The 26,779-nt window shown below is 45.4% G+C and overlaps 1 protein-coding gene across 1 annotated transcript in view; it reads right to left on the bottom strand.

Moving 5' to 3' along the window:
* Window positions 1-234: 234 nt before the first annotated feature.
* LOC111959240 (inositol polyphosphate-4-phosphatase type I A-like) overlaps window positions 235-26,779 on the bottom strand; it is a 52,272-nt gene continuing 25,727 nt past the window's right edge. Inside the window, exons 5-20 of the mRNA XM_070437624.1 lie at window positions 25,293-25,440; window positions 23,595-23,703; window positions 23,125-23,215; window positions 19,758-19,900; window positions 10,945-11,109; window positions 10,381-10,471; window positions 10,173-10,234; window positions 9,893-10,043; window positions 8,713-8,747; window positions 8,388-8,534; window positions 2,672-2,795; window positions 1,847-2,114; window positions 1,259-1,356; window positions 1,036-1,148; window positions 697-851; window positions 235-367 (exon numbers count right to left, since the gene is read on the bottom strand). Coding sequence (XP_070293725.1) covers window positions 235-367; window positions 697-851; window positions 1,036-1,148; window positions 1,259-1,356; window positions 1,847-2,114; window positions 2,672-2,795; window positions 8,388-8,534; window positions 8,713-8,747; window positions 9,893-10,043; window positions 10,173-10,234; window positions 10,381-10,471; window positions 10,945-11,109; window positions 19,758-19,900; window positions 23,125-23,215; window positions 23,595-23,703; window positions 25,293-25,440 — 2,033 coding nt within the window. The remainder of the gene's footprint in view (window positions 368-696; window positions 852-1,035; window positions 1,149-1,258; window positions 1,357-1,846; window positions 2,115-2,671; window positions 2,796-8,387; window positions 8,535-8,712; window positions 8,748-9,892; window positions 10,044-10,172; window positions 10,235-10,380; window positions 10,472-10,944; window positions 11,110-19,757; window positions 19,901-23,124; window positions 23,216-23,594; window positions 23,704-25,292; window positions 25,441-26,779) is intronic.

Genomic DNA, 26,779 nt, shown 5'->3' with positions numbered 1-26,779 from the left:
TTGTTGTGTGTGTAGTGGTTGTCATGACATAACGGAGTGAGTCTAATCGCAAAAGAGAGTGAACTTCTATCAAACAATCTACCACAGATTACATTAAATCATCAACAGGGATGCAGCACTATATATAGGGGGTAGTTGCTTTTGTGATGTTTTTTTGCTTTTATGTTGTTGTTGATGTTAGTCCATTTTCCCTTCTATTGGCTACGTTAAGAGATGGGCAGCTGGTCTGTCCAATCAGGTCTCTACTTTCCCATAGGTGCCCTCAGGTGGGCGGTACTGTTTTGGAAAGGCCTTCAGCTGGAGGGAGTTGAAGGCGTATTTACGACATCCTACATTCTTCATGGTGTTCTCTCGTCTGCAGCCCTCACTATTGGGAGGAGGAGATGAGAAGAGAGAGGAGGAGAGGGTAAAGTAGAAGAGAGAGGAGGGGAGGGTAAAGTAGAGGAGAGAGAAGGAGAGGAGAGAAGGAAAGGGAGAGAGGAGGAGAGAGAAGGAGATGGGAGGGGAGGAGAGGAGAGAATAGGAGAGGAGAAAAGAAGGGATGATTGGTTAAAAGGTAAAAGGAGATGAGTTAGAGGGTATATGAAAACATTAAGTTATTATAAACATTTACATAATTCTTCCTTTCCTCAAATTTGACATGATAAACGCTACATATTGTCTCGTTTTGTTCAGGCAGTTGTGTGGCCAGCTGACCTGCGCATGCAGTCGAGGGCCTGGGAGAAGACCTGTGGGGCCAGTCCGTGCTCCTGCTGGAGGATGAGACACTGCTCCAGGGTTAGAGACATGGCTGTACGGTCTTTAGCACTCTTACAGCTGGTAAAACGCACTCCGTTCAGACGCCGACAAGCCTGGGGAGGGAGAGACAGGGAGAGAGAGAAAGAAGAGGGGGGCAGAGGAGAAAAGGTGAGGAGAGGAACGTAGAGAGTAGAGGAAGGAATGGGGAAGTATAGAGAGTCAGGCAGACTTCAACTCATTCAGTTAGCGATAGAAGTGTATTGTGGAGAGAGAAAGAGAAGGAGAGAATGTCTCTACCTCCGCTGCCTGCCACAGGATCTCTACGTTCTTGCTCTTCCTGGCACTGATGTTCTGACCGAGCAGCTTCAGCAGCTCAGGCAGGCTGGTCTGACTACGGATACAAGGGAGGCCTGGAGAGAGGAGAGAGGATTATTATTGCACTGATTGATGTACATTTTAAGAACCAGGTTGTTAACCATTTTATTAGGGGTTGAGGTTAAGATGAGGCTGTGTGACTCACAGTCCTCAGGTAGGACCTCTTTAAACTGGTCATAGTATGAGCTGAGTCGAGCCATATTCTCCATGTTAATCCCCTCCTGGAGAGACGTGTCTCCAAACCTATAGACACATAGATGGACAGACAGATTGGATTTTTCTTCAGGGGGAATTGTACTGCTCATTAAGCAAAGCTACAACACATCAGAATTTCTTAGTCTATAGGGAGTAGACCTAATGTTCTCACAGTCTCCATCACTGGCATCGTTGAGGAATTACCATGGCATTTTTTGCAATAATTTCTAGTCTGTACTGGCAAATCTAATAAACACGATTCGAAAACACACAATAACCAGACGCTCGTGATTATTCGAGGTAACCATCATCACTTATATGGTATTAAAACAAATGTCAGCTGGCTGCCATTGCCATGGTAACACACTTCCTGAATACCCTCTCTCTTCATTGTACTGCTGTTCTCTCCTCCCTCCACCTCTCCTCTTATCCCGTATCTCCTTCAATCCTCTTATAACCTCTCCCACTCTCCTTTCCTTCCCTTTCCTCTCCTTGTCTCTCATCATCTCTCCTCTTCTCTCCTCTCTCGTTTACTCACTTCTCGGCCAGTGTCTGCTGTTCATTGATTCCCACATTGAAGAGAACCGGCTGAACCCTCAGCAGCATTCCATTCTGGATCTCCCTCGGCAACGCATCAAACATCGCTGCTGGTAACGGAACCCTGACGTTGAAGCCGTCCCGGTTCCCGGTGATGACAGGCAACATATCTGGGCCGAAGACCGAGGTTGCCTGGGTAACCTTAAAAGTGACGTTTCGCAGGTCCATCACACCAACACTCATGTCCTCCAACATGGCCAGCTCCTCCCCTTTAAGATTGAAGAGAGTAAGGGGTAAGAGTAGGTTTCAGTTGTCATATTTGAACATATATAAATAAAATATAGAAAATGAGTAGGTTTCAAATCAAAATATTTGTGTGTGTATTCTAAAACATAAACACAAGAATACACACACACACACACAAACACACTCACACACACACACTCTGTCACGGCCGATGCTGGAAGAAGCGGACCAAGGCGCAGCGTGGTGAGCGTACATTACTTTTATTTAGGAATGACGCCAACAAAAACAATAAACAATACAAAACCGACCGTGAAGCTTACAGGGCATTAGTGCCACAAACAAAGTTAACTACCCACACTGAAAGGAGGGAAAAAGGGCTACCTAAGTATGGTTCCCAATCAGAGACAACGATAGACAGCTGTCCCTGATTGAGAACCATACCCGGCCAAAACATATAAACACAAAATCATAGAAAACAAAACATAGAATGCCCACCCCAAATCACACCCTTACCAAACCAAATAGAGACATAAAAAGGCTCTCTAAGGTCAGGGCGTGACACACACAGTCAGCAGGTTACCGTAGGTGCTGAGCAGGCCCTCATACTGGACTAGCAGGCCGATGATGTGGAGCTGCCTGAGGAAGCCATCGTCATGGAGACAGTTCCTCAGCTTGATGATGAAACCACAGATCAGAGCTGACAGCTACAGAAGGGGAAACACCATTACAACTATTCATCATCTATATAATCACCATTACAACTATTCATCATCTATATAATCACCAATACAACTATTCATCATCTATATAATCACCAATACTGTAACGGAATTCCTCCTCCTCTTCATACGAAAAGGAGGAGTGGTGATTCGACCAAGACGCAGCGTTGTAACTTGACATTATATTTATTAAACAAAACCGAAAAAACAGGAAGAACACTTGAATAGATACAAAACAACAAACGACGTAGACTGACCTGAACGTAAGAACTTACATGAAACACGAAGAACGCACGAACAGGAAAAAACAGACTACACAAAAACCGAACGAACAAACAAACCGAAAACAGTCCCGTGTGGCGCAACATACACAGACACAGGAGACAACCACCCACAACAATCATGTGAAAACACCTACCTTAATATGGCTCTCAATCAGAGGAAATGAAAACCACCTGCCTCTAATTGAGAGCCATATCAGGTCACCCTTAACCAACATAGAAACACAAAACAGACTGCCCACCCAAACTCACGTCCTGACCAACTAACACATACAAAACTAACAGAAAACAGGTCAAGGAACGTGACATAACCCCCCCTTAAGGTGCGAACTCCGGGCGCACCAGCACAAAGTCTAGGGGAGGGTCTGGTGGGCATCTGACCACGGTGGTGGCTCAGGCTCTGGGCGAGGCCCCACCCACCATAGTCAATCCCAGCTACGTCTCCCCTCCGACTGACCACCCTCCTATTACACCACTTAATTTACAGGATAACATGAAATAAAGGGCAGCACCGGGACAAGGTAGCTCAGGACAGAGAGGTAGCTCAGGATAGAGAGGTAGCTCAGGATAGAGGGGCAACTCCGGGCTGAAGGGCAGCTCCGGACAGAGAGACAGCTCTGGACTGAGGGCAGTTCAGGATTAATGGCAGCTCTGGCTGAGGGGCAGCTCATGGCTGGCTGACGGCTCTGGACGCTCGGTGGCTGACGGCTCTGGACGCTCATGGCTGGCTGACGGCTCTCGACGCTCATGGCTGGCTGACGGCTCTCGACGCTCATGGCTGGCTGACGGCTCTCGACGCTCATGGCTGGCTGACGGCTCTCGACGCTCATGGCTGGCTGACGGGCTCTCGACGCTCATGGCTGGCTGACGGCTCTCGACGCTCATAGGCTGGCTGACGGCTCTCGACGCTCATGGCTGGCTGACGGCTCTCGACGCTCATGGCTCGCTGGCGGCTCTGGACGCTCATGGCTCGCTGGCGGCTCTGGACGCTCATGGCTCGCTGGCGGCTCTGGACGCTCAGTTCTGGTTGGCGGCTCTGGCAGATCCGGTCTGCGTTGCGCTCTGCAGATCCGGTCTGGTTGGCGGCTCTGGCAGATCCGGTCTGGTTGGCGGCTCTGGCAGATCCGGTCTGGTTGGCGGCTCTGGCAGATCCGGTCTGGTTGGCGGCTCTGGCAGATCCGGTCTGGTTGGCGGATCTGGCAGATCCGGTTCGGTGGCGCTCTGCAGATCCGGTCTGGTTGGCGCTCTGCAGATCCGGTCTGGTTGGCGGCTCTGGCAGATCCGGTCTGGTTGGCGGCTCTGGCAGATCCGGTCTGGTTGGCGGCTCTGGCAGATCCTGTCTGGTTGGCGGCTCTGGCAGATCCTGTCTGGTTGGCGGCTCTGGCAGATCCTGTCTGGTGAATGGCTCTAGCGGCTCCTGACTGACTAACGGCTCTGACGGCTCGGACAGACGGATGGCACAGACGGCTCGGGGCAGACGGAGGCTCAGATGGCGCTGGGGAGACGGATGGCCAGATGCGTGGGAGACGGTGGCTCAGATGCGCTGGTGGGAGGACGGATGGCTCAGATGGCGCTGGGAGACGGATGGCTCAGATGGCGCTGGGGAGACGGATGGCTCAGATGGCGCTGGGGAGACGGATGGCTCAGATGGCGCTGGGGAGACGGATGGCTCAGATGGCGCTGGGGAGACGGAATGGCTTCAGATGGCGCTGGGAGACGGATGGCTCAGATGTGGCGCTGGGGAGACGGATGACTCAGATGGCACTGGGCAGACGGATGGCTCTGGCCGGATGAGGCGCACTGTAGGCCTGGTGCGTGGTGCCGGAACTGGAGGCACCGGGCTAAGGACACGCCCTTCAGGCTAGTGCGGGAGCGGGACAGGGCACACTGGACTCTCAAAACGCCACTATGGACCTTGCGTGCGTGGTACCGGCACTGGTGGCACCGGGCTGAGGGCACGCACATCAGGACGAGTACAGGGGAGAAGGAACAGTGTGTACAGGGCTCTGGAGACGCACAGGTGGCTTAGTGCGTGGTGCCGGAACTGGAGGCACTGGGCTGGAGACATGCACCACAGGGAGAGTGCGTGGAGGAGGAACAGGGCTCTGGAAACGCACTGGAAGCCTGGTGCGTGGAGTAGGCACTGGTGGTACTGGACTGGGGCGGGGAGGTGGCGCCGGAATACCGGACCGTGCAGGCGTACTGGCTCCCTTGAGCACTGAGCCTGCCCAACCTTACCTGGTTGAATGCTCCCCGTCGCCGACCAGTGCGGGGAGGTGGAATAACCCGCACCGGGCTATGTAGGCCGAACCGGGGACACCATGCGTAAGGCTGGTGCCATGTAAGCCGGCCCAAGGAGACGCACTGGTGCCAGATATGTAGAGCCGGCTTCATGGCACTTGGCTCAATGCTCAATCTAGCCCTACCAGTGCGGGGAGGTGGAATAACCCGCACCGGGCTATGCACACGTACAGGAGACACCGTGCGCTCTACTGCGTAACACGGTGTCTGCCCGTACTCCCGCTCTCCACGTTAGCCTGGAAGTGGGCGCAGGTCTCCTACCTGCCCTTGGCCCACTACCTCTTAGCCGCCCCCCAAGAAAATTTTGGGTAGTACTCACGGGCTTTTCGGGCTTCCGTGCTAGACGCGTCCCCTCATAACGCCGGTTCCTCTCTCCGGTTTCCTCCGCTCTCCGAGCTGCCTCCAGCTGTTCCCATGGGAGGCGATCCTTACCAGCCAGGAATCTCCTCCCATGTGTAGCAACCCTTGCAGTCCAAAATATCCTCCCATGTCCATTCCTCCTTCTTGCGGCTGTCCCTTCCTCCCGTTACACCGCTGCTTGATCTTTTGTTGGTGGGTGGTTCTGTAATGGAATTCCTCCCCTCTTCATACGAAAAGGAGGGTGGTGATATCGACCAAGACGCAGCGTTGTAACTTGACATTATATTTATTAAACAAAACCGAAAAAACAGGAAGAAACACTTGATAAGATACAAAACAACAAACGACGTAGACTGACCTGACGTAAGAACTTACATGAAACACGAAGAACGCACGAACAGGAAAAAACAGACTAACACAAAAACCGAACAAACAAACAAACCGAAAACAGTCCCGTGTGGCGCAACATACACAGACACAGGAACAACCACCCACAACATCAATGTGAAAACACCTACCTTAATATGGCTCTCAATCAGAGGAAATGAAAACCACCTGCCTCTAATTGAGAGCCATATCAGGTCACCCTTAAACCAACATAGAAACACACAAAACAGACTGCCCACCCAAACTCACGTCTCCTGACCAACTAACACATACAAAACTAACAGAAAACAGGTCAGGAACGTGACAAATACAACTATTCATCATCTATATAATCACCATTAAAACTATTCATCATTATATAATCACCAATACAACTATTCATCACTATATAATCACCAATACAACTATACAAATAATAATAATGTCCGATGTAGAACATCAGTCATACTAATTAATTGTGTGTTCCCGTGCACACGTATCTGTGTACGTATGTGTGTGAACGCATCTTTGTGTGCATCTGTGTGTGTGTTGTATATATATATATACAGTGGGAGAACAAGTATTTGATACACTGCCGATTTTGCAGGTTTCCTACTTACAAAGCATGTAGAGGTCTGTAATTTTTATCATAGGTACACTTCAACTGTGAGAGACGGAATCTAAAAAAAAATCCAGAAAATCACATTGTATGATTTTAAGTAATTAATTAGCATTTATTGCTGAACATAAGTATTTGATAACATAGAAAAAGCAGAACTTAATATTTGGTACAGAAACTTTTGTTTGCAATTACAGAGATCAGACGTTTCCTGTAGTTCTTGACCAGGTTTGCACACACGCAGCAGGGATTTGGCCCACTCCTCCATACAGACCTCTCCAGATCCTTCAGGTTCGGGGCGTCGCTGGGCAATACGGACTTTTCAGCCCCTCCAAAGATTTTCTATTGGGTTCAGGTCTGGAGACTGGCTAGGCCACTCCAGGACCTTGAGATGCTTCTTAACGGAGCCACTCCTTAGTTGCCCGGCTGTGTGTTTTGGGTCGTTGTCATTCTGGAAGCCCAGCCACGACCCATCTTCAATGCTCTTTACGAGGGAAGGAGGTTGTTGGCCAAGATCTCGCGATACCATGCCCCATCCATCCTCCCTCATACGGTGCAGTGCGCCTGTCCCCTTGCAGAAAAGCATCCCCAAAGAATGATGTTTCACCTCCATGCTTCACAGTTGGGATGGTGTTGTTGGGTGTACTCATCCTTCTTTTCCTCCAAAACACAGCGAGTGGAGTTTAGACCAAAAAGCTCTATTTTTGTCTCATCAGACACATGACCTTCTCCCATTCCCCTCTGGATCATCCAGATGGTCATTGGCAACTTCAGACGGGCCTGGAACATGCGCTGGCTTGAGCAGGGGGACCTTGGTGCGCTGCAGGATTTTAATCCATGACGGAGTAGTGGTTACTAATGGTTTCTTTGAGACTGTGGTCCCAGCTCTTCTTCAGGTCATTGACCAGGTCCTGCCGTGTAGTTCTGGGCTGATCCCTCACCTTCCTCATTGATCATTGATGCCCCACGAGGTGAGATCTTGCATGGCCCCAGACCGAGGGTGATGGACCGTCATCTTGACTCTTCCATTTTCTAATAATTGCGCCAACAGTTGTTGCCTTCTCACTAAGCTGCTTGCCTATTTTCTGTAGCCCATCCCGCCTTGTGCAGGTCTACAATTTATCCCTGATGTCCTTACACAGCTCTCTGGTCTTGGCCATTGTGGAGAGGTTGGAGTCTGGTTGATTGAGTGTGTGAAAGGTGTCTTTTATACAGGTAACGAGTTCAAACAGGTGCAGTTAATACAGTAATGAGAGGAGAACAGGAGGGTGTCTTAAAGAAAAACTAACAGGTCTGTGAGAGCCGGAATCTTACTGGTTGGTAGGTGTGATCAAATTACTATATGTCATGCAATAAAATGCAAATTAAGACTTAAAATCATACAAATGTGATTTGTCTGGATTTTTGTTTTAGTTCCGTCTCTCACAGTTGAAGTTGTACCTATGTAAAATACAGACGCTCTAAATGCTTTAAGAGGAAAACCTTGCAAAATCGGCTAGTGGTATCAAATACTCTGTTCTCCCCACTGTATAGTGTGTGTGTGTTTGTGTGTGTGTGTGTTGGTGTGTGTGTGTGTGTGGTGTGTGTGTGTGTGTTGTGTGTGTGTGTGTAAACCCCACCGTCTGAGCAGTAAGACCACATCTCTCTTACTGTCGGTGAGCTCATGCGATGGTGGTGGAGCACTGTACCTGCATTAGGGAGAACCCATGGACTTCGTGCCTGGTCACTCATCAGAGACACAACACTCTGACAGGTGTCATCGAGGGGAAGGGTGTACAATGCCTCACTTCCATTCACCTGCGTGAGAAAGGGGATGAGGTTATACAGTATATCTATACACCACACCACACACACACACACACACACACACACACACACACACACCACACACACCACACACACACCCACACACACACACACACACACACACACACCACACACACACACACACACACACACACATTATTGTTCTTACCTGGGGAGGGCTTTTCCTTTTGTACATCTGGGCTGCTGTCTAGAAAAGAACATATTTATGTTTAAGACAGGTGGTGTGTGCTTGTGAGTGCATGTCTTGCTAGTCAAAGAATAATACAGAACAATATTACAATATGGAGGAGTAAACGACATGAAACCTACAGTGCTGTTGTCTTTTCATGGTTTGACTGACATGTTGATGGTCACATAAGGGAATCATGACAATGAGGATGATGATGATGATGATGGAGGAAGAGAAGAAGAAGGAGATGAAGATGACGATTCTGGGTGTATCCAGAAGGCTTCTCTGTTTCCATGGATACCTCAAGGAATTCACACACATTCCCTTTATCCCCTGACCCACTCACCAATCAACCAATTAAATAATACATTAATCACCACTAAACCAGTCAACCTAATTAAATAATACATTAATCAACCACTCAACCAGTCAACCAATTAAATAATACATTAATCAACCACTCAACCAGTCAACCAATTAAACAATACATTAATCAACCAATCAACCAACCAACCAATCAACCAATAAACATACATTAATCAACCATCATCCAGTCAACCAATTAAAACATACATTATCAACCACTCACCAGTCACAATAAACAATACATTAATCAACCAATCAACCAGTCAACCAAATTAAATCAATACATTGAATCAACCAATCAACCAACCAACCAATCAACCAACTAAACAATACATTAATCAACCAATCAACCAATGAAACAATTCATTAATCAACCAATCAACCAGTCAATCAAATTAAACAATTACATTCATAAACCAATCAACCAATCAATCAATCAATCAATCAACCAACTAAACAATACATTAATCAACCAATCAACCAATGAAACAATACATTAATCAACCAATCAACCAGTCAATCAATTAAACAATACATTCATTAAACCAATCAACCAATCAATCAATCAACCAACTCAAACAATACATTAAATCAACCAATCAACCAATTAAACAATACATTAATCAACCAGTCAATCAATTAAACAATACATTAAATAACCAATCAACCGTCAATCAATTAAACAACACATTAAAAACCCAATTAACCAATCAATCAGTTTACCTATTTTACTTTAACAGCGCCTTAATTTCAGTCAGGTAATTTGACTGTATGAAGTGTGCGTGTGGTTTACCTTTCTTAGTAGTGGCATTGGTCTGCTGCTGAGAGTTCAGGAACACATCCTCACTGCTGCTGTCACTCTGCATACTATCTTTGGCCAGCAGTCTGTCCACCCTCTGGATCACACAGTCCAGACTCTTATCCACATTCAACCATACCTTCTCCTGAAGGGGGTTGAGAGTGACAGAAAGCAGAGTAGTAGAAGATTAAACATGAAATAACTTTCTATATAAATTCTATACAATATTGTTGTTATTCTCAATTCTTAAACAAAATATATAATGTCATCTTACCCAGTTCTCCTCGTGCCAGTCAGCCTGTAGGGAGGAGCGCTTGTCTCTCCCCCCTCTCCTTCCTGGTATACGGAGTGCGCGAGGGGAGATGGAAGTGCGAGAGGGGAGGTGGATGGGCAGCGGGGGAGGTAGAGTGTGTAGAGGAGGGAGTGTTGATGAGAGGGGAGAGCGGATGGAGAGGTGAAGGAGTGAAGATGAGGGGAGGTGCCCTTCTGGGAATGTATCTGGACGGCGGCAGAGAGGGCCAGGATGGCAGAGGACAGCAACTTAGGAGCACAAACTGTCACCAACTGACGAGTCTGAGGGGAGAGAGATGGAGAGAGAGACAGGGGGAGAGGAGGAGAGAATGGAGGAGAGACAGGAGAGGGGAGAAAGGAAGAGAGACAGGAGACAGGAGAGGAGAGAGATAGGAGAGACGGGAGAGAGAGAGATACAGAGAGACGAGTAAAGGAGAGACAGGTGAGAGTGGGGAGAGAGAGGAGGAGAGACAGGGAGCAGGGAGAGAGATGAGGAGAGACAGGGAGAGGGGGAGAGAGATAGAGGAGAGACAGGGAGAGGTGGACAGAGATAGAGGAGAGACAGGGAGAAGGAGACAGAGATGTAGGAGAGACAGGGAGAGGAGGAGACAAGGGATATATAATAGTGTGTATTAATACAGTGAAATACATATTGATTGTATAGATAGATATATGTTTCAATGCTTCTCTCCCCTCTGTCTTCCCCCTCCCTCCTTCTCTCTCCCTGCCTGCCTCCCTCTCTACCCCTCTCATACCTTCTCAGAGAGGATGGCGAGGGTTCTTTCCAGAGCGTTGGCTGAGCGTTCCTTGGCAGCGCGGGACAAACGTTCGGTGTAGTAGCACACCTGGGTCTTCAAGGTGTTGATCTGACCAATCAGCTCCTTCGCTCTAACCACGTCCTGAGGCAGGTAGGCCACCGGCTTAGAGCCAGACCCAGCACTGCTTGTAGGTGTGTGTTTATATGTGTGTGTGTATGTGTGTGTGAGAGGGAGAGGGAGAGGGAGAGGGAGAGAAAGAAAGTGAGAGAGAATGTGAGAATGAGAGAGAGAGAGAGATCAGGGTGAAAATGTGCTGGTTTAAAATGATGTAATACAGAACACAAACAAACATATCCACTGAGACTGCACACATAAACGGAGCAGGTGACAGATCTCACCATTCCTCCTCATACGCGCTGATCAGAAAGCAAGCAAAAAGGAGACATTTCAATCAAAGGTTAGAAATCTAAATGAATGATAACAATTAAATCATGAACTGATGTTTCTATAGCAGGGTTTCCCAATTGACAGCCCCAATTGATTTTATTTGGCTTCCCAAGTTTTCTAAGCAAATAAATATTAATACACATTTTCGGTGTTGGACATAAAAGACTGTAAAATCACCAGGAAATCAGCTCAAAGTTATTTTAATTTAGGAAATCTGTTCCCAAATATTCCCATGCATAAATAAAGAGGCATATGTGATCATATTCCAATACAATAAAGGTTACAATTTTTTTTTTGTCAAATACTATATTTGTTTGTGCGTTTTGTGGTGAATTTGCAGTGTACAAATGATTCAAAACGCTGTTCTGGTCCCCCAACCATATGCTCAAGAAAATATGGTCTCACTGTTTCCTAGCCTCCTCAAACTTGTGGATGAGTTTCCGAAGACCACAGTGCTTAAAGCCTTGGTGGTGGGCTGCTGGGGCACCTATAGTCACTACGTCATAGGTCCTGTCTGGGAGAGGAGAGGAAGGGAGATGGAGGGAGGAGGGAGATGAGAGGGAGAAGGAGGGAGGAAGAGAGAGGAGGGAGAGGAGAGATGGGAGAGAGGGAGGAGGAGGGAGGAGGGAGAGGAGAGGGAGTTGAAGGGGTAGAGAGCACTTTTAGACAGATATAAACATGCTTCCTGTGGAGAATTACATTGAACCAGATGGATATAATGATGGATATAAAGGACATAGAGACTGACAGATATATAAGGTTCCCTACCATAGAGACTGAAAGATATAACAGGTCCCCTACCATAGAGTCTGATAGATATGACAGGTCCCCTACCATAGAGACTGATATATATAACAGGTCCCCTACCATAGAGTCTATTATATATGACAGGTCCCCTACCATAGAGATTGATAGATATAACAGGTCCCTACCAAGAGACTTGATAGATATAACAAGGTCCCTACCATAGAGACTGATATATAAACAGGTCCCTCCATAGAGTCTGATAGATATGACAGGTCCCCTACCATAGAGACTGAAAGATTATACAGGTCCCCTACCATAGAGTCTGATAGATAGAACAGGTCCCCTTACCATAGAGACTGATAGAATATAACAGGTCCCCTACCATAGAGTCTGAGATATACAAGGTCCCTACCATAGAACTGATAATATAACAGGTCCCCTACCATAGAGACTGATAGATATACAGGTCCCCTACCATAGAGTCTGATAGATATGACAGGTCCCCTACCATAGAGTCTGATAGATATGACAGGTCCCCTACCATAGAGACTGATAGATATAACAGGTCCCCTACCATAGCCAGACTCTCCTTGTACTCTCATCCTCTGGACGTGTAGGTTAGTGGGGATAAACTCCAGCTTCTTATCTGCTTTCAGAGTACTGGACTTAAAGGAGGGACCTGGAAGAGGAGTAGGATGGATATGTTATGATGATGCCAACTATTGTACTTTTGCATGTTGCTGATGGTCTCTTTCTGTATGTTACTGACGCATTAGTGATATTAAATATTATATTATAGTGCTAACAGTGCTAATGTAGCAGGTTTCTGATATATCTGTAGTGACATGTCATAGCATGTCATTGCATAGCCTTATAAATTGTACGCCAAATTCATTATATTTTATATAAACTTTAACATTTGGACATAGTCTTTTTTAATTATGTTATGAATATGTTAGATGACCAAATGTAAAAGTTCAAATAAAATACCATGAATTTGGCATGCCATTTATAGGGCTAATCATTGTAGTCAGGGGCGACCCGTCATTCAGGGCAGGTTGGGCAAAGGCAGCTCCAAAATGCAGGTGTTTCAGCCTATCTCAGTGCTTTCTGTGGTGGGGCAAACCAGCAGAAAATACGGAGTGTTGCGCCTTGATTGGCTCAGTGTTCTGTCACTCATGGGGAAACTACGTCACCGCCAAGTCTAAGGGGAGAGCTAGAATATTCTAGCCCCTTGAGTGATGCCATAGAGTTATATTAGAAGTGCCCATCCAAGAAGGCTCAAGATCATTGGCCACAGATAAAATGACGTCAAATCACTTCATATGTACAATAGCTTTGATTGGACTGATCATGTCAACATCATACTTTCAAAATCTTAGCTAGCAGTCATCATCATGAATCAAGTCGACAATCTACTGGCAAATCCTTTTTAATCCTTGTCATATGAAGATAAATAATGAAGATAAAACGTATCAGTGCTCATCGGCCATTGGACATAAACATTACACAACAAGTTGGAAATCGCAAATTCAACAATGAGTGGTTTGGAAGGAATCAGTGACAGTGGCTAACTGCAAAAATTGCAAAGCAATCACTAGCCTGCTATTCAGTGGAGTGGCAGTGTGGTCCCAAATCTGGGATTAAGTGTCTCTTTTCCAAGTTTAAAATGATAAACATTCAACATGGGCCATGCTGTCAATGAAGCATGATTTGTGCTGCGCTCCAAACAACTGTTAACTCGTATTGCGACAACGTGACTTCAGTGAGTTCAAGACAACTGGGAAGTTGGAAATAAACGAGCTCTGACTGAGAAAATACATTTTAAACTCGGAATTGTAAATCCGGCCTCTTTCTAGAGCTACGACCTGAAGATCAATGACGTCATCATGTATTTTTTTAACCTTGTTTTTTTCTTTTTCGAGTTCCCAGTTGTTTTGAAAGCACCATAAATCCAGAGAATACCAGACTTTGATGACAACATTTTCCCACGAAGGACCTCTGCGCCACCTTCCTGTTCAAGTGAGCACATCACAAGGTGAGTCCAAAAATGTATTGTACTGTATGCTACTGCATAAATTATGTAATATGCCAGGGAGATATGTATACTGTAGCTAATAAAGTAATACTAAGTGTATGTTGTGTAGTAAGCTGTTAGTAGCCCATGTGCCTCACCCTAATAATTTGCTCTATTTACGCCTCTTAATTTCACCTACTGTTCTGACTTGGTGGTACACATGTAGCCTATAACCTGTTTTAGAGAAATGTAATCATCGAATATTGTAAGAGCTTTCATTGTCTGCTTATATGCCCCCTTTATTTATCCTACAGTTCTGACTTGTTGAACAGGGAGAACACTGTAAGAACAGCCCATGTTTTGAATTCTGTTGGTGTACATTTCAAAAGTGCTGAACAAATAGTTATATTGACTACGTCCGTCCTAGCTCGCTCATGAATGTCTTAATCGAAAATAAGGATTGCCTCTTTATCCGCTTGTAGTCCCCTTATGCCATAGTTTGTTCATATTAAATTGTCATTAGAAAACGCACATTTGTCAGCCATATCAGATATGTTTTTAAAAAGGCAGTAAATGAGGCCTAATGAACTTTTTCACTGCCAGAACAAGGCTCCGCTGATAGCCAGGTGTAGGCAGTGGTAAGATGTTGGGACTTGCTGTTAGAAAAAGCTTATTTTAGGCTGTTTTGGCACCGTTGTGCACCGTTTTAGTGTGCAGTTGACATGTATTGTTAGTGTTGTGTTGTGTAATGGTTTTGCTGGCAGCATATCACTTTTGATCCCCCCCCCCCCCCCAAGATGTACATGCTAAAATCGCCACTGATTGCGGTGTTGTTCTTGAGGATACTAACAACTGATATTAGTAATATGTTTAAAAATGTTTAGGTGCAGTCTAGCAGGATTGTTATGTTTTCTGGTATGTTGGTGTAATGTTCTATAAAGTATGGCGCTAACCTTTATATTCGTGTAGGTCCACGAGGTTTCCTGGTAGGTGAGGATGATGGTCTGGTACTGAGCAATAATCTCCCTCTCAGTTTTCCCAACATGGAGACAAACTCCCCAACTCCTCCAGTTCACACACCTAACACACACATCACACACACACACACACAACACACAACACACACACACACACACACACACACACACACACACACACCACACCAACACACACACACACCACACACACACACACACAACACACACACACCACACACACACACACACACACACCACACAACTGGTAAAAGTAAAAAGACTCAAAACACCATTATTGTGTAATGAAACCATGTAAAGTAGTGCACCTAAACCTGAGATCTGGTGTTTGGAGGGTGTTTGAATGTAGACCCAATGTAAGTGTTCTGATACACAGAAATTGTTTTTAAACAATACAGTACAGTCATGGCCAAAAGTTTTGAGAATGACAGAAATATACATTTTCACAAAGTCTGCTGCCCTCAGTGGCTTTAGATATTTTTGTCAGATGTTACTATGGAATACTGAAGTATAATTACAAAGCATTTCATAAGTGTCAAAGGCTTTATATTGACAATTGCATGAAGTTGATGCAAAGAGTCAATATTTGCAGTGTTGACCCTTCTTTTCAAGACCTCTGCAATCCGGCCCTGGCATGCTGTCAATTAACTTCTGGGCCACATCCTGACTGAGGCAGCCCATTCTTGCATACAATGCTTGGAGTTTGTCAGAATTTGTGGGTTTTTTGTTTGTCCACCCGCCTCTTGAGGATTGACCACAAGTTCTCAATGGGATTAAGGTCTGGGGAGTTTCCTGGCCTTGGACCAAAATATCATTGTTTTGTTCTCAAGCTCACTTAGTTATCACTTTTTCCTTATGGCAAGGTGCTCCATCATGCTGGAAAAGGCATTGTTCGTCACCAAACTGTTCCTGGATGGTTGGGAGAAGTTGCTCTCGGAGGATGTGTTGGTACCATTCTTTATTCATGGCTATGTTCTTAGGCAAAATTGTGAGTAAGCCCACTCCCTTTGCTGAGAAGCAACCCCACACATGAATGGTCTCAGGATGCTTTACTGTTGGCATGACACAGGACTGATGGTAGCGCTCACCTTGTCTTCTCCGGACAAGCTTTTTTCCTGATGCCCCAAACAATTGGAAAGGGGATTCATCAGAGAAAATGACTACCCCAGTCCTCAGCAGGCCAATCCCTGTACGTTTTGCAGAATATCAGTCTGTCCCTGWTGTTTTTCCTGGAGAGAAGTGGCTTCTTTGCTGCTCTTCTTGACACCAGGCCATCCTCCAAAAGTCTTCACCTGACTGTGCGTGCAGATGCACTCACACCTGCCTGCTGCCATTCCTGAGCAAGCTCTGTACTGGTGGTGCCCCGATCCCGCAGCTGAATCAACTTTAGGAGACGGTCCTGGCGCTTGCTGGACTTTCTTGGTCGCCCTGAAGCCTTCTTCACAACAATTGAACCGCTCTCCTTGAAGTTCTTGAGGATCTAATAAATGGTTGATTTAGGTGCAATCTTACTGGCAGCAATATCCTTGCCTTTGAAGCCCTTTTTGTGCAAAGCAATGATGACGGCACGTGTTTCCTCGCAGGTAACCATGATTGACAGAGGAAGAACAATGATTCCAAGCACCACCTCCTTTTGAAGCTTCCAGTCTGTTATTCGAACTCAATCAGCATGACAGAGTGATCTCCAGCCTTGTCCTCGTCAACACTCACACCTGTGTTAACGAGAGAATCACTGACATGATGTCAGCTGGTCCTTTGTGGCAGGGCTGAAATGCAGTAGAAATGTTTTTGGGGGATTCAGTTCATTTGCATGGCAAAGAGGGACTTTGCAATTAATTGCAATTCATCTGATCACTCTTCATAACATTCTGGAGTATATGCAAATTGCCATCATACAAACTGAGGCAGCAGACTTTGTGAAAATTAATATTTATGTAATTCTCAAAACTTTTGGCCATGACTGTACTCTCAAAAACCCAAAGTGGTTCTTCAATCTGAATATTGGTGTTTTTAAGAGAATGATGTGAAAACACTTTTTGGGGTTTCAGTGCATGTCAAAGGGAGCATCAAAACACTAAATGAACATGTACAGTACCAGTCAAATGTTGTACTGATTCAAGTTTTTTTTCTTTATTTGACTATTTTCTATATTGTATAATAATAGTGAAGACATCAAAACTATGACATAACACACATGGAATCATGTAATATCCCCAAAAAGTGTTAAACAAATCAAAATATATTTTATATTTGAGATTCTTCAAATTAGCCACCCTTTGCCTTGATGACAGCTTTGCACACTATGTGTTATTCAATAGTTTTTACAATGTAGAAAATAGTAAAAATAAAGAAAAACCCTTGAATGAGTAGGTGTGTCCAAACTTTTGACTGGTACTGTATATGCTCCCAGTCCCTGGCAAGGTGTTGCTCAACGCTTTATTATTAAGTGGTGTAATAATAATGTAATAATGGCGCTGGAGGGGATGGCTGTAGTTTTACGGGCTCCTAACTACTGTGCTATTTTGTTTGTTTTTCCGCATTGTTTGTAACTTATTTTGTACATAAAGTTGCTGCTACCATCTGTTTTGACCGAAAAGAGCTTCTGGACATCAGAACAGCAACCATCGAACTGGAGGAAGATTTTTTCTTTAATGAGTCAGACGGGAAGAATATACTGCTTTCCGGAGAACAGGCCCAAATCCCCATTATTAGCGTGAAGAAAAGGCGGAGATACCAAGGAAAAAGGTTGGGGTGCCTTGTTAGGATTCGTAGGCGAGTGAGTAAATCGCCATTACCATCTGTTCTATTGGCCAACGTGCAATCACTGGAAAACAAACTTGATGATCTACGGTCGAGACTATCCTACCAACGGGACATTAAAAACTGTAATATCTTATGTTTCAGAGTCGTGGCTGAACGATGACATGGATAATATAGAGCTGGCTGGGTTTTCCGCGCATTGGGAGAACAGAGAGGCTACGTCTGGTAAGATGAGGGGCTGTGGTGTGTATTTGTCAATAACTGCTGGTGGGCGATGTCTAATATTAAAGAAGTCTCTAGGTATTGCTTGTCTGAGGTAGAGTACCTCATGATAAGCTGTAGACCACACTATCCACCAAGAGAGTTCTCATCTACATTATTCGTAGCCGTCATTTACCACCACAAATCGATGCTGGCACTAAGACCACACTCAACAAGCTATATAAGGCCATAAGCAAACAAGAAAATGCTCATCCAGAAGCGGCGCTCCTATTGGCCGGGGACTTTAATACTGGTAAACTTAAATCCGTTTTACCTAATTTCTACCAGCATGTCACATGTGCAAAGCTCTCCCTCGCCCTCGATTTGGCAAATCTGACCATAATTCTATCCTCCTGATTCATGCTTACCAGCAAAAACTAAAGCAGGAAGTACCAGTGACTCGCTCAATACGGAAGTGGTCAGATGACACGGATGCTACACTACAGGACTGTTTTGCTAGCACAGACTGGAATATATTCCGTGATTCATCCAATGGCATTGAGGAGTATACCACCTAAGTCACCGGCTTCATCAATAAGTGCAATGACAACGTCGTCCCACAGTGACCATATGTACATATCCCAACCAGAAGCCATGGATTACAGGCAACATCCGCACCGAGCTAAAGGCTATAGCTTTATCTTTCAGGAGCGGGACACTAATCCGGACGCTTATATGATATCCCGCTATGCCTTCAATCGAACCATCAAACAGGCAATGCGCCACTACTGGACTAAGATTGAATCCTACTACACCGGCTCTGACGCTCGTCGGATGTGGCAGGGCTTGCAAACAATTACGGACTACAAAGGGAAACACAGCCGCAAGCTGCCCAGTTCACGCAAGCCTACCAGATGAGCTAAATGCCTTCTATGCTCGCTTCGAGGCAAGCAACACTGAAGCATGCATGAGAGCACCAGCTGTTCCGGACGACTGTGTGATCACGCCTTACGTAGCCGATGTGAGCAAGAACTTTAAACTGGTCAACATTCACAAAGCCGCTGGGCCAGACGGATTACCAGAGTGTGTACTCAGAGCATGCGCGGACCCACTGGCAAGTGTCTTCACTGACATTTTCAACCTCTCCCTGACCGAGTCTGTAATAGACATATGTTTCAAGCAGACCACCATGGTCCCTGTGCCCAAGAATTTGAAGGTAACCTGCCTAAATGACTAACACCCAGTAGCACTCACGTTGGTAGCCATGAAGTTATTTTAAAGGCTGTTCATGGCTCACATCAACACCATCATCCCGGAAACCTCAGACCCGCTCCAATTCGCATAGGTTATTTTGTAAATATTTTCTTAACTCTATTTATTGAACTGCATTGTTGGTTAGGGGCTTGTAAGTAAGCATTTCACATTAAGGTTCTATTCTGTTCTATTTAGCACAAGTGACAAATAACATTTAATTTGATTTGTTACACACGTCATGTAATGTTTAAAAACCTCTCAGGATGATGTGTTTTAATACTCCAGCAGAGTTAATCTTTAGTCTCCTTCACCTTGGTGGCAGCTCAGTTGCAATTAGTTTTGGTGTTACAAAGCACTTCATTTTAACAGTGTATAGCAGCGTACCTGACAGCGTCCTCCTCCAGCAGTAGTTTGACAAACTGRCGAGGGATGTGTAGAGAGAGGACGCTGTCAGACATCTGCTCTAGGATCCTCAGGTGGTTTCCATCCGTGGTGGGGAATCGATACATACGAGACATGGTGCCCCCAAACACTGACAACACAGCATAACACTAGTCAATACATCAATTAATCATTCAAATCAAAATGTATTAAATGCATTTATTTGATTTAACCCTTATTTTACCAGGTAAGTTGACTGAGAACACAATCCCATTTACAGCAACAACCTGGGGAATAGTTACAGGGGAGAGGAATGAGCCAATTGGAAGCTGGGGATTAGGTGGCCATGATGGTATGAGGGCCAGATTGGGAATATAGCCAGGACACCAGGGTTAACACCCCTACTCTTACAATAAGTGCCATGGGATCTTTAGTGACCACAGAGAGTCAGGACACCCATTTAACATCCCATCCGAAAGACAGCACCTTACACAGGGCAATGTCCCCAATCACTGCCCTGGGACATCGGGATATTTTTTTTAGATCAGAGGAAAGAGTGCCTCTTACTGGCCCTCCAATACCACTTCCAGCAGCATTTGATCTACCATCCAGTGACCACCGACCAGGACCAACCCTACTTAACTTCAAATGCAAGCCAGCAGTGGGATACAGTGTGTCAGTCAGTCATAATTCCTAAATCTGTAAACTTTCTGTATTGTTAGATTCTGGGTTAAACTTTGTTTAACTTTGTTTAACATTGTTATACTAGAGACACGATACATCAGAAGTAATACTATAGTATCTGATGAGTGATAGAGACTGTTTTTTACATCAGAAGTTAAATGGTTATCTGTAGGAGCCAGATGGCTTTGGAATGTGCTGGGTAGAGGGGAGGCTTTTAAGGGAGTGCTATAGGTGATATGGGTGGAGAACTTTGGATTAGGCATCAAAGGGATTGAGGTCAGGTCAGGTCACCTTAAGGGAGGAGGAACAGTTTATTACCCCATCACTTCGTCTTCCTGTCGAACCATAACAGATGTAAGGGTTGGAGAGAAGGAGGAGTGCATCTAAATTGGAGTATATATACTTGTGTTGGTGGAAACATGTTTTGTATGAATGCAGCTGTACTGATCTTCTGGGAAGAATTAAACTTGGTTAAGCTTTCATAGTGTCCGTAGAGTTTTTTACTCTGAGAATTAGAACCTAAGAGTATGCTATGAATAGAGAAGGACATACATACTATCTCATTTAAACACACACTTAAAGGGCAATTTCAACACTTTCAACCAAATGTTCATTATCTCCAGCACAATACCAGTGACTACATATGTGAAAACAGCACATTTCTATGTTTTGTAGAACAGAAATAGTTTAAAAGTTCTACCCGATGACATCATCGAAAGTTAAAACATTTTAAAAACAATAATTTTTAACACTGAGATTCACGGTGACGTGGGAATCAAATCAAATCAAATTTTATTTGTTACACGCACTGAATACAACTGGTGTAGACTTTAATGTGAAATGCTTGCTTACAAGCCCTTCACAACGATGCAGAGTCTTAAAATATAAATAAAATAGTAACACAGAGGAATCAAATAAAATACACAAGAATGGCACTACATACAGGAAGTATCAGTACCAGATCAATGTGCAGAGGTACAAGGTATTTGAGATAGATATGTAAATGAAAGCAGGCTAAAGTGACTAGGCATCAGGATAGATAATAATAATAATAGTAAAATAAAGAACAGTAGCAGCAGTAAATGAGTGTAAATGTGTGTGTGTGTGAGTGTAATGTGTATGTACAGTGTCATGATAAAGTATTTGCCCCTTTCTAATTTTCTCTATTTTTTCATATTTATGATACTGAATGTTATCAGATCTTCAACCAAAACCTATTATTAGATAAAGGGAACCTGAATGAAAAAATACACAACAATTACATACTTATTTAATTTACTTCATTAACAAAGTTATACAACATCCAATGCCCCTGTGTGAAAAAGTAATTGCCCCCCGCCAGTGATGTACTGGACCCTCCGAACCACCCTCTGTAAAGCTTTGAGATCAACGGCGGTGCATTTGCCATACCAAGCGGTGATGCAGCAAGTCAAGATGCTCTTGATGGTGCAGCTGTAGGACTTTTTAAGGATCTGAGGGCTCATGCCCAATCTTTTCAGCCTCCTGAGGAGGAACAGGTGCTGCCGTGCCCGCTTCACGGCTGTGGGGATTGTATGTGGACCATGTTAAGTCCTTAGTGATGTGGACGCCAAGGAAAGCCCTCGACCCACTCCACAACAGCCTTGCCAATGTGGATGGCGGCGTGATCTCCCCTCTTTCTCCTATAGTCCACGATCAGTTCCTTGGTCTTACTGACATTGAGGGAGAGGTTGATGTCCTGGCATCACACTGCTAAGTCTCTGACCTCCTCCCTGTAGGCTGACTCATCGTTGTCGGTGATCAGGCCTACCACCGTCATGTCGTCAGCAAACTTGATGATGGTGTTGTAGTCGTGCGTGGCCACGCAGTCGTGGGTGAACAGGGAGTATAGGAGGGGACTGAGCACACACACCTGAGGGGCCCTGTGTTGGGGTAAGCACACACACCTGTGTTGGGACTGAGCACACACACCTGAGGGGCCCTGTGTTTGGGTAAGCACAACACCCTGTGTTGGGACTGAGCACACACACCTGAGGGGCCCTGTGTTGGGGTAAGCACACACACCTGTGTTGGGACTGAGCACACACACCTGAGGGGGCCTGTGTTGGTCCTGTATTTCCCCTCTTGTCCAGGTGGGAGAGGGCAGTGTGAAGTGCAATTGAGATGGCATCATCTGTGGTTCTGTTGGGGCGGTATGCAAATTGGAGTGGGTCTAGGGTGTCTGGGATGATGGTGTTGATGTGTATCATGACCAGCCTATCATAGCATTTCATAATTACAGATGTAAGTGTTAAAGGGCGATAGTCATTTAGACAGGTTACCTTGGAGCTCTTGGGAACAGGGACAATGGTGATCAGTTTAAAATATGTTGGGATTACAGACTGGCACGAGGAAAGGTTGAACTTGTCTGTGAAAATGTCTTAATCAAAACCTTCCCTCTGGCTAGAAACTCATTCCCGTTTTTGAAAATTGCAGTTTTTTTATTTTATTTTTTACTTTTAATCCTACCCTGTGATGTCACAGAGAAGCATTTTTTTAGGACCTTTGTTTTCTTTTTAACCACAGATTATAGAAACGTGCTGTTTTCACATACACTGTTTTGGTGCTGGAGATAATTAATATGAGGTTGAAAAGTGGCGGAATTGCCCTTTCAGACAAACACACACTTGCCAATAGAGAAACACACACTGACACACACTGGAACACACTCACCAGCCTTCAGCAGTGTGTCTTTGCACAGAGACGCAGACTTGGCCCTGATGTTCACGGACTCAGTCAGGCTATCATCCACTGGAAGAACCATCTGAGAAACACAAAAGGAACAGACATCTTCATTGTATGATTCATCCTGGATGCCCTTCACTTGAACAGTAACCTGAACCGACTGGCTGAATTTCTACCGTGTGGATTTAACCTTTCTCCTTGTCCTTCTTGGCCACTGACCAAACAGGTGAAGGCAATTTGGCTGTCCCTAGCTTGCCTCGGGCAGTGATCTGAACACAGACAGGTAAGCCAGGAAAGGGGAAAAGGTGCAAAAGATAATCCTACAAACATTTAACAAAGTAGGTCTACAGTACATACTCTGTGGTCCATCTTCAAACAAATCAGATAATATGGCTATTACTAAGTTTTGACCTTAGTCGGTATTCCTTCCTCAGTAAGAACCAGACCAAGCCACTCACCCTGCCATTGATGGTGTCCTGCCGGGCGACAGGGGCTCTCTGCTCCCTCCTCTCCTCTATCTGCCAGGCGATGATGGTGATATTGCCCATGCGCTCGTTCTCCGCTGACCTGGGGACAGACAGTAATAGGTGTCTCTACAGTACTTAGGCTCTTATGCCCTACTATTTAACAATAGCTGAGGATGTATGTGGAGGTTGGTTGTTGTGTGGGGTGTGTGTTGTGTGTGTGTGTGCTGTGTGTGTGTGTGGTGTAGTGTGTGTGTGTGTGGTGTGTGTGTGTGTGTGTGGTAGTGTGTGGTGTGGTTCTGGCTGTTCAAGCGGGCTGGTGAGCGTGAGTGGCGAGGGTGGAGTCTGTGGTGTTTGTTCCTGCAGCAGCTCCTTCACAGGGAACATGGCTGCACCCCAGCAGGTACATCTGGGAGTGGAGTGTTTGATTAGTTTGGGGTGAAGAGTTTTGGAAGGTTGTGAGGTTTTGGCAGTTGACTGTAGTGGGGAGTTGGAGTAGTTTTTGAGGGTGATATTTCGTACCGTGCCCTGGAGCGGTCCTTGACGTCGTATCACGATAGTTTGACCTGGGTCTGCTGAGTGATCACAGAGAGTCCTGGAAGAACCTATACTGCTCAGATAGATAGAGTACTAGTACCTGAAGAGAGAACGAGAGAGAGAGAACGCAGAACGAGAGAGAACGAAGAGAAGAGACGAAGAAGAGAGAGAGAGAGAGAGAGAAGAGAGAGAGAGAAAAGAGAACTACAGAACAACGAAAAACAGCACAAGACTTTGTGCGACAAGGATGCCACAGAAACAGCCACATCCACCGAAATGCAGTCACTACTAAGGATAAACACACAACCAAGCCGATAGGCCGCAAACTTAGTAAGCTGCGAGACGAGGACAGCGAGCGACCGAGAAGGAGAGACCAGCACACGGATCGAGAGAAATCAATTTTTTTTTTGTGTGTAAGTTGTCATTCCGAAAGAATGTTAGGCTAACAAACCGATATAGACGAGGAATTCTCATCTAGTGACCCCCACCTAAAGGGGGCGAGACTTTATCCCAGTTACGAAACACCAGATTGAAAGACGAGCAGAGAAGAAGGTAGGAGAGACGAGAAATAGAGAACGGAAGCTGCTTCTTCCGTTTGTGCCTCCTTTACACCGCCCAACAAGGTTCGTCACGTCGGGTGTCACGCCCTGACCATCAAGCTGGCTCTTATGCTAGTGTTATTTGCTTGCATGTTTAAGTGTCTGGTCGGACGTTGGGGGACTAGGTGGCATATGGGGGATTCTAGTTGCTTGTGATGTTGGAGTTCCATAGTTCGTGGTTTGCTGTGTTCGGCCTGAGGCTTAATTTATTCTCCAATCAGAGGCAGCTGTCAATCGCTTATTTGTCTTTCCTGACTTGGGAACATCATGTTACTATAGTGGACCCGTATCGTCGTTTGTTAGTGTTTTTGTTGCGGTGAGGTTTCACTGTATTTTGTCATGGTGATTGTAGTGTCTTTGGTTGCCACGACTGGACTGTTCACAACGGGCGACTGTACGGCGTGACGTGAGAGGGATATCGACATATTTGAGTGTACACAATTATTTTGATATTCGTATATGTTTGGCTGAAGAGAGATCTGTCATATTAAATCATGGGAAAAACGTATACCCTACGCTGCACAAATTGGTCCACGAATTCCACTCGTCGGCCTACCCTGCCTCCTCGTCCTCTGTGGGAGGAAGGAAGAGCTCATGATCGCCGTTGATACAACTGGGACTGTACTCTGGAAACTGGTAACCCGTCGACAAAAAGGAGATGAATGGCGGAGGAAAATATGGAGGTATTTGTGGGCCTGTGGAAACTAAAAAACAATGGGTTACAATATGTTTTAAACCCAAAAACAAACAGTTACGCTTTATTTAAAATTCTTTGTTTTTCTCTGAACAGACATCGCTTCCAAGCTTCACCTTCGGTGTTGAGGCGGGTGAATAAACAGCCGTTATACCGCCTAGCAGTGGGATGTGAAAATGAAGAGTAAATCACGGAAAGCCTAGGGTTTAAATGCCCTACACTGTGTGAAACACGATAGCTCCAGCTTGACTACAATTCTTACGGGTGTCTGACGCTATACCAGGGATTCGCTGAAGAGCGTTGAGTTGGGTACCTACAGTTGATTGAAAACCAGAAGGCACCGGCTCCAGATGCGTTCACTTTTACATGGTGGTCCCTGTTGTGAGCCTATCTGCATGGCTAAGACCTACGCAAGTTACTTGTAAGTTGTGAGTAACAGATTTTCCGCGCTTGCCTCGCTTCCCATCTTCAGAACGGATCCCTACGTACCTCTGCTTTGAGTGGTTTATCAAAAAGACAGCGCCCGGTAACAGTATGTTTTTTGGGGTGTAAGCACAACGCTCTCCGTCCGCCTACCGAGCTTCACTGTCTGGTGAAGGTCCCCTTGAATATTCAACTATATCCGCTTCATTCTGTTGTCTAAGGCTGTGCGGATCCTGTGCCTGTCTGTATTTGAATTAGTTAAACCTACAGTTTTGAAAACAGACCCGCTGACTGCTCACTTACTCAGAAATTACTTCTGGGTTCACTTTGTTTCGGCGATACTTGTGGATTAGAGGTAGCAGGGACGAGAGGGAGACTTAACCTATACCAGATTGAAACACGATCATATCGCCTCCCTAGCGCTTTCACTTCTTAATATGTTGTTTAGTTTGAGAGGGTAAGAGGAGACCTACCGTGAAAACCGACCCACGACCCTCAAGACGCTCGCTGCGAGCTGCACTTACTGCGGTGTGTTGAGCTGGGTAACCTCAGTTTTTGAGTGTGATGAAAACAGATCCTCTCCAGCTTCACTACTGTTGTTCGTTGACTGGAGGTAAACCGGGGCGAGCCCAGAGTACACCTACATTTGTGGAGATTTGAGAAAACAGGAACAAGTCGGCCAGCCTTGCCCTAGCGTCGCAGGCCTCACTTTGCTAAGCGGTGGGGGGATTTTACTGGTTATTTGTCTCCTGTGTTGAGAAGGGGAGGTGTAGTAAGACCTAAGAAAGTTGTCTTTTGTGAAAACACCGAGCCACAGACGAGTCCGAAGACAGAGATATCAAACATTGGAGTTCCTGATGAGAGAGAACATTGAGAGTAGTGGTTATAGTGTGTGAGAGAACGAGAGAGAACGATAGTATGAAGTG

The sequence above is a fragment of the Salvelinus sp. IW2-2015 genome, linkage group LG36 (assembly GCF_002910315.2).
Source record: "Salvelinus sp. IW2-2015 linkage group LG36, ASM291031v2, whole genome shotgun sequence".
In the NCBI taxonomy this organism is placed as follows: Eukaryota; Metazoa; Chordata; class Actinopteri; order Salmoniformes; family Salmonidae; genus Salvelinus; species Salvelinus sp. IW2-2015.
Note: the sequence above shows the minus strand (reverse complement) of the source record. Positions and strands in the feature narration are given on the sequence as shown.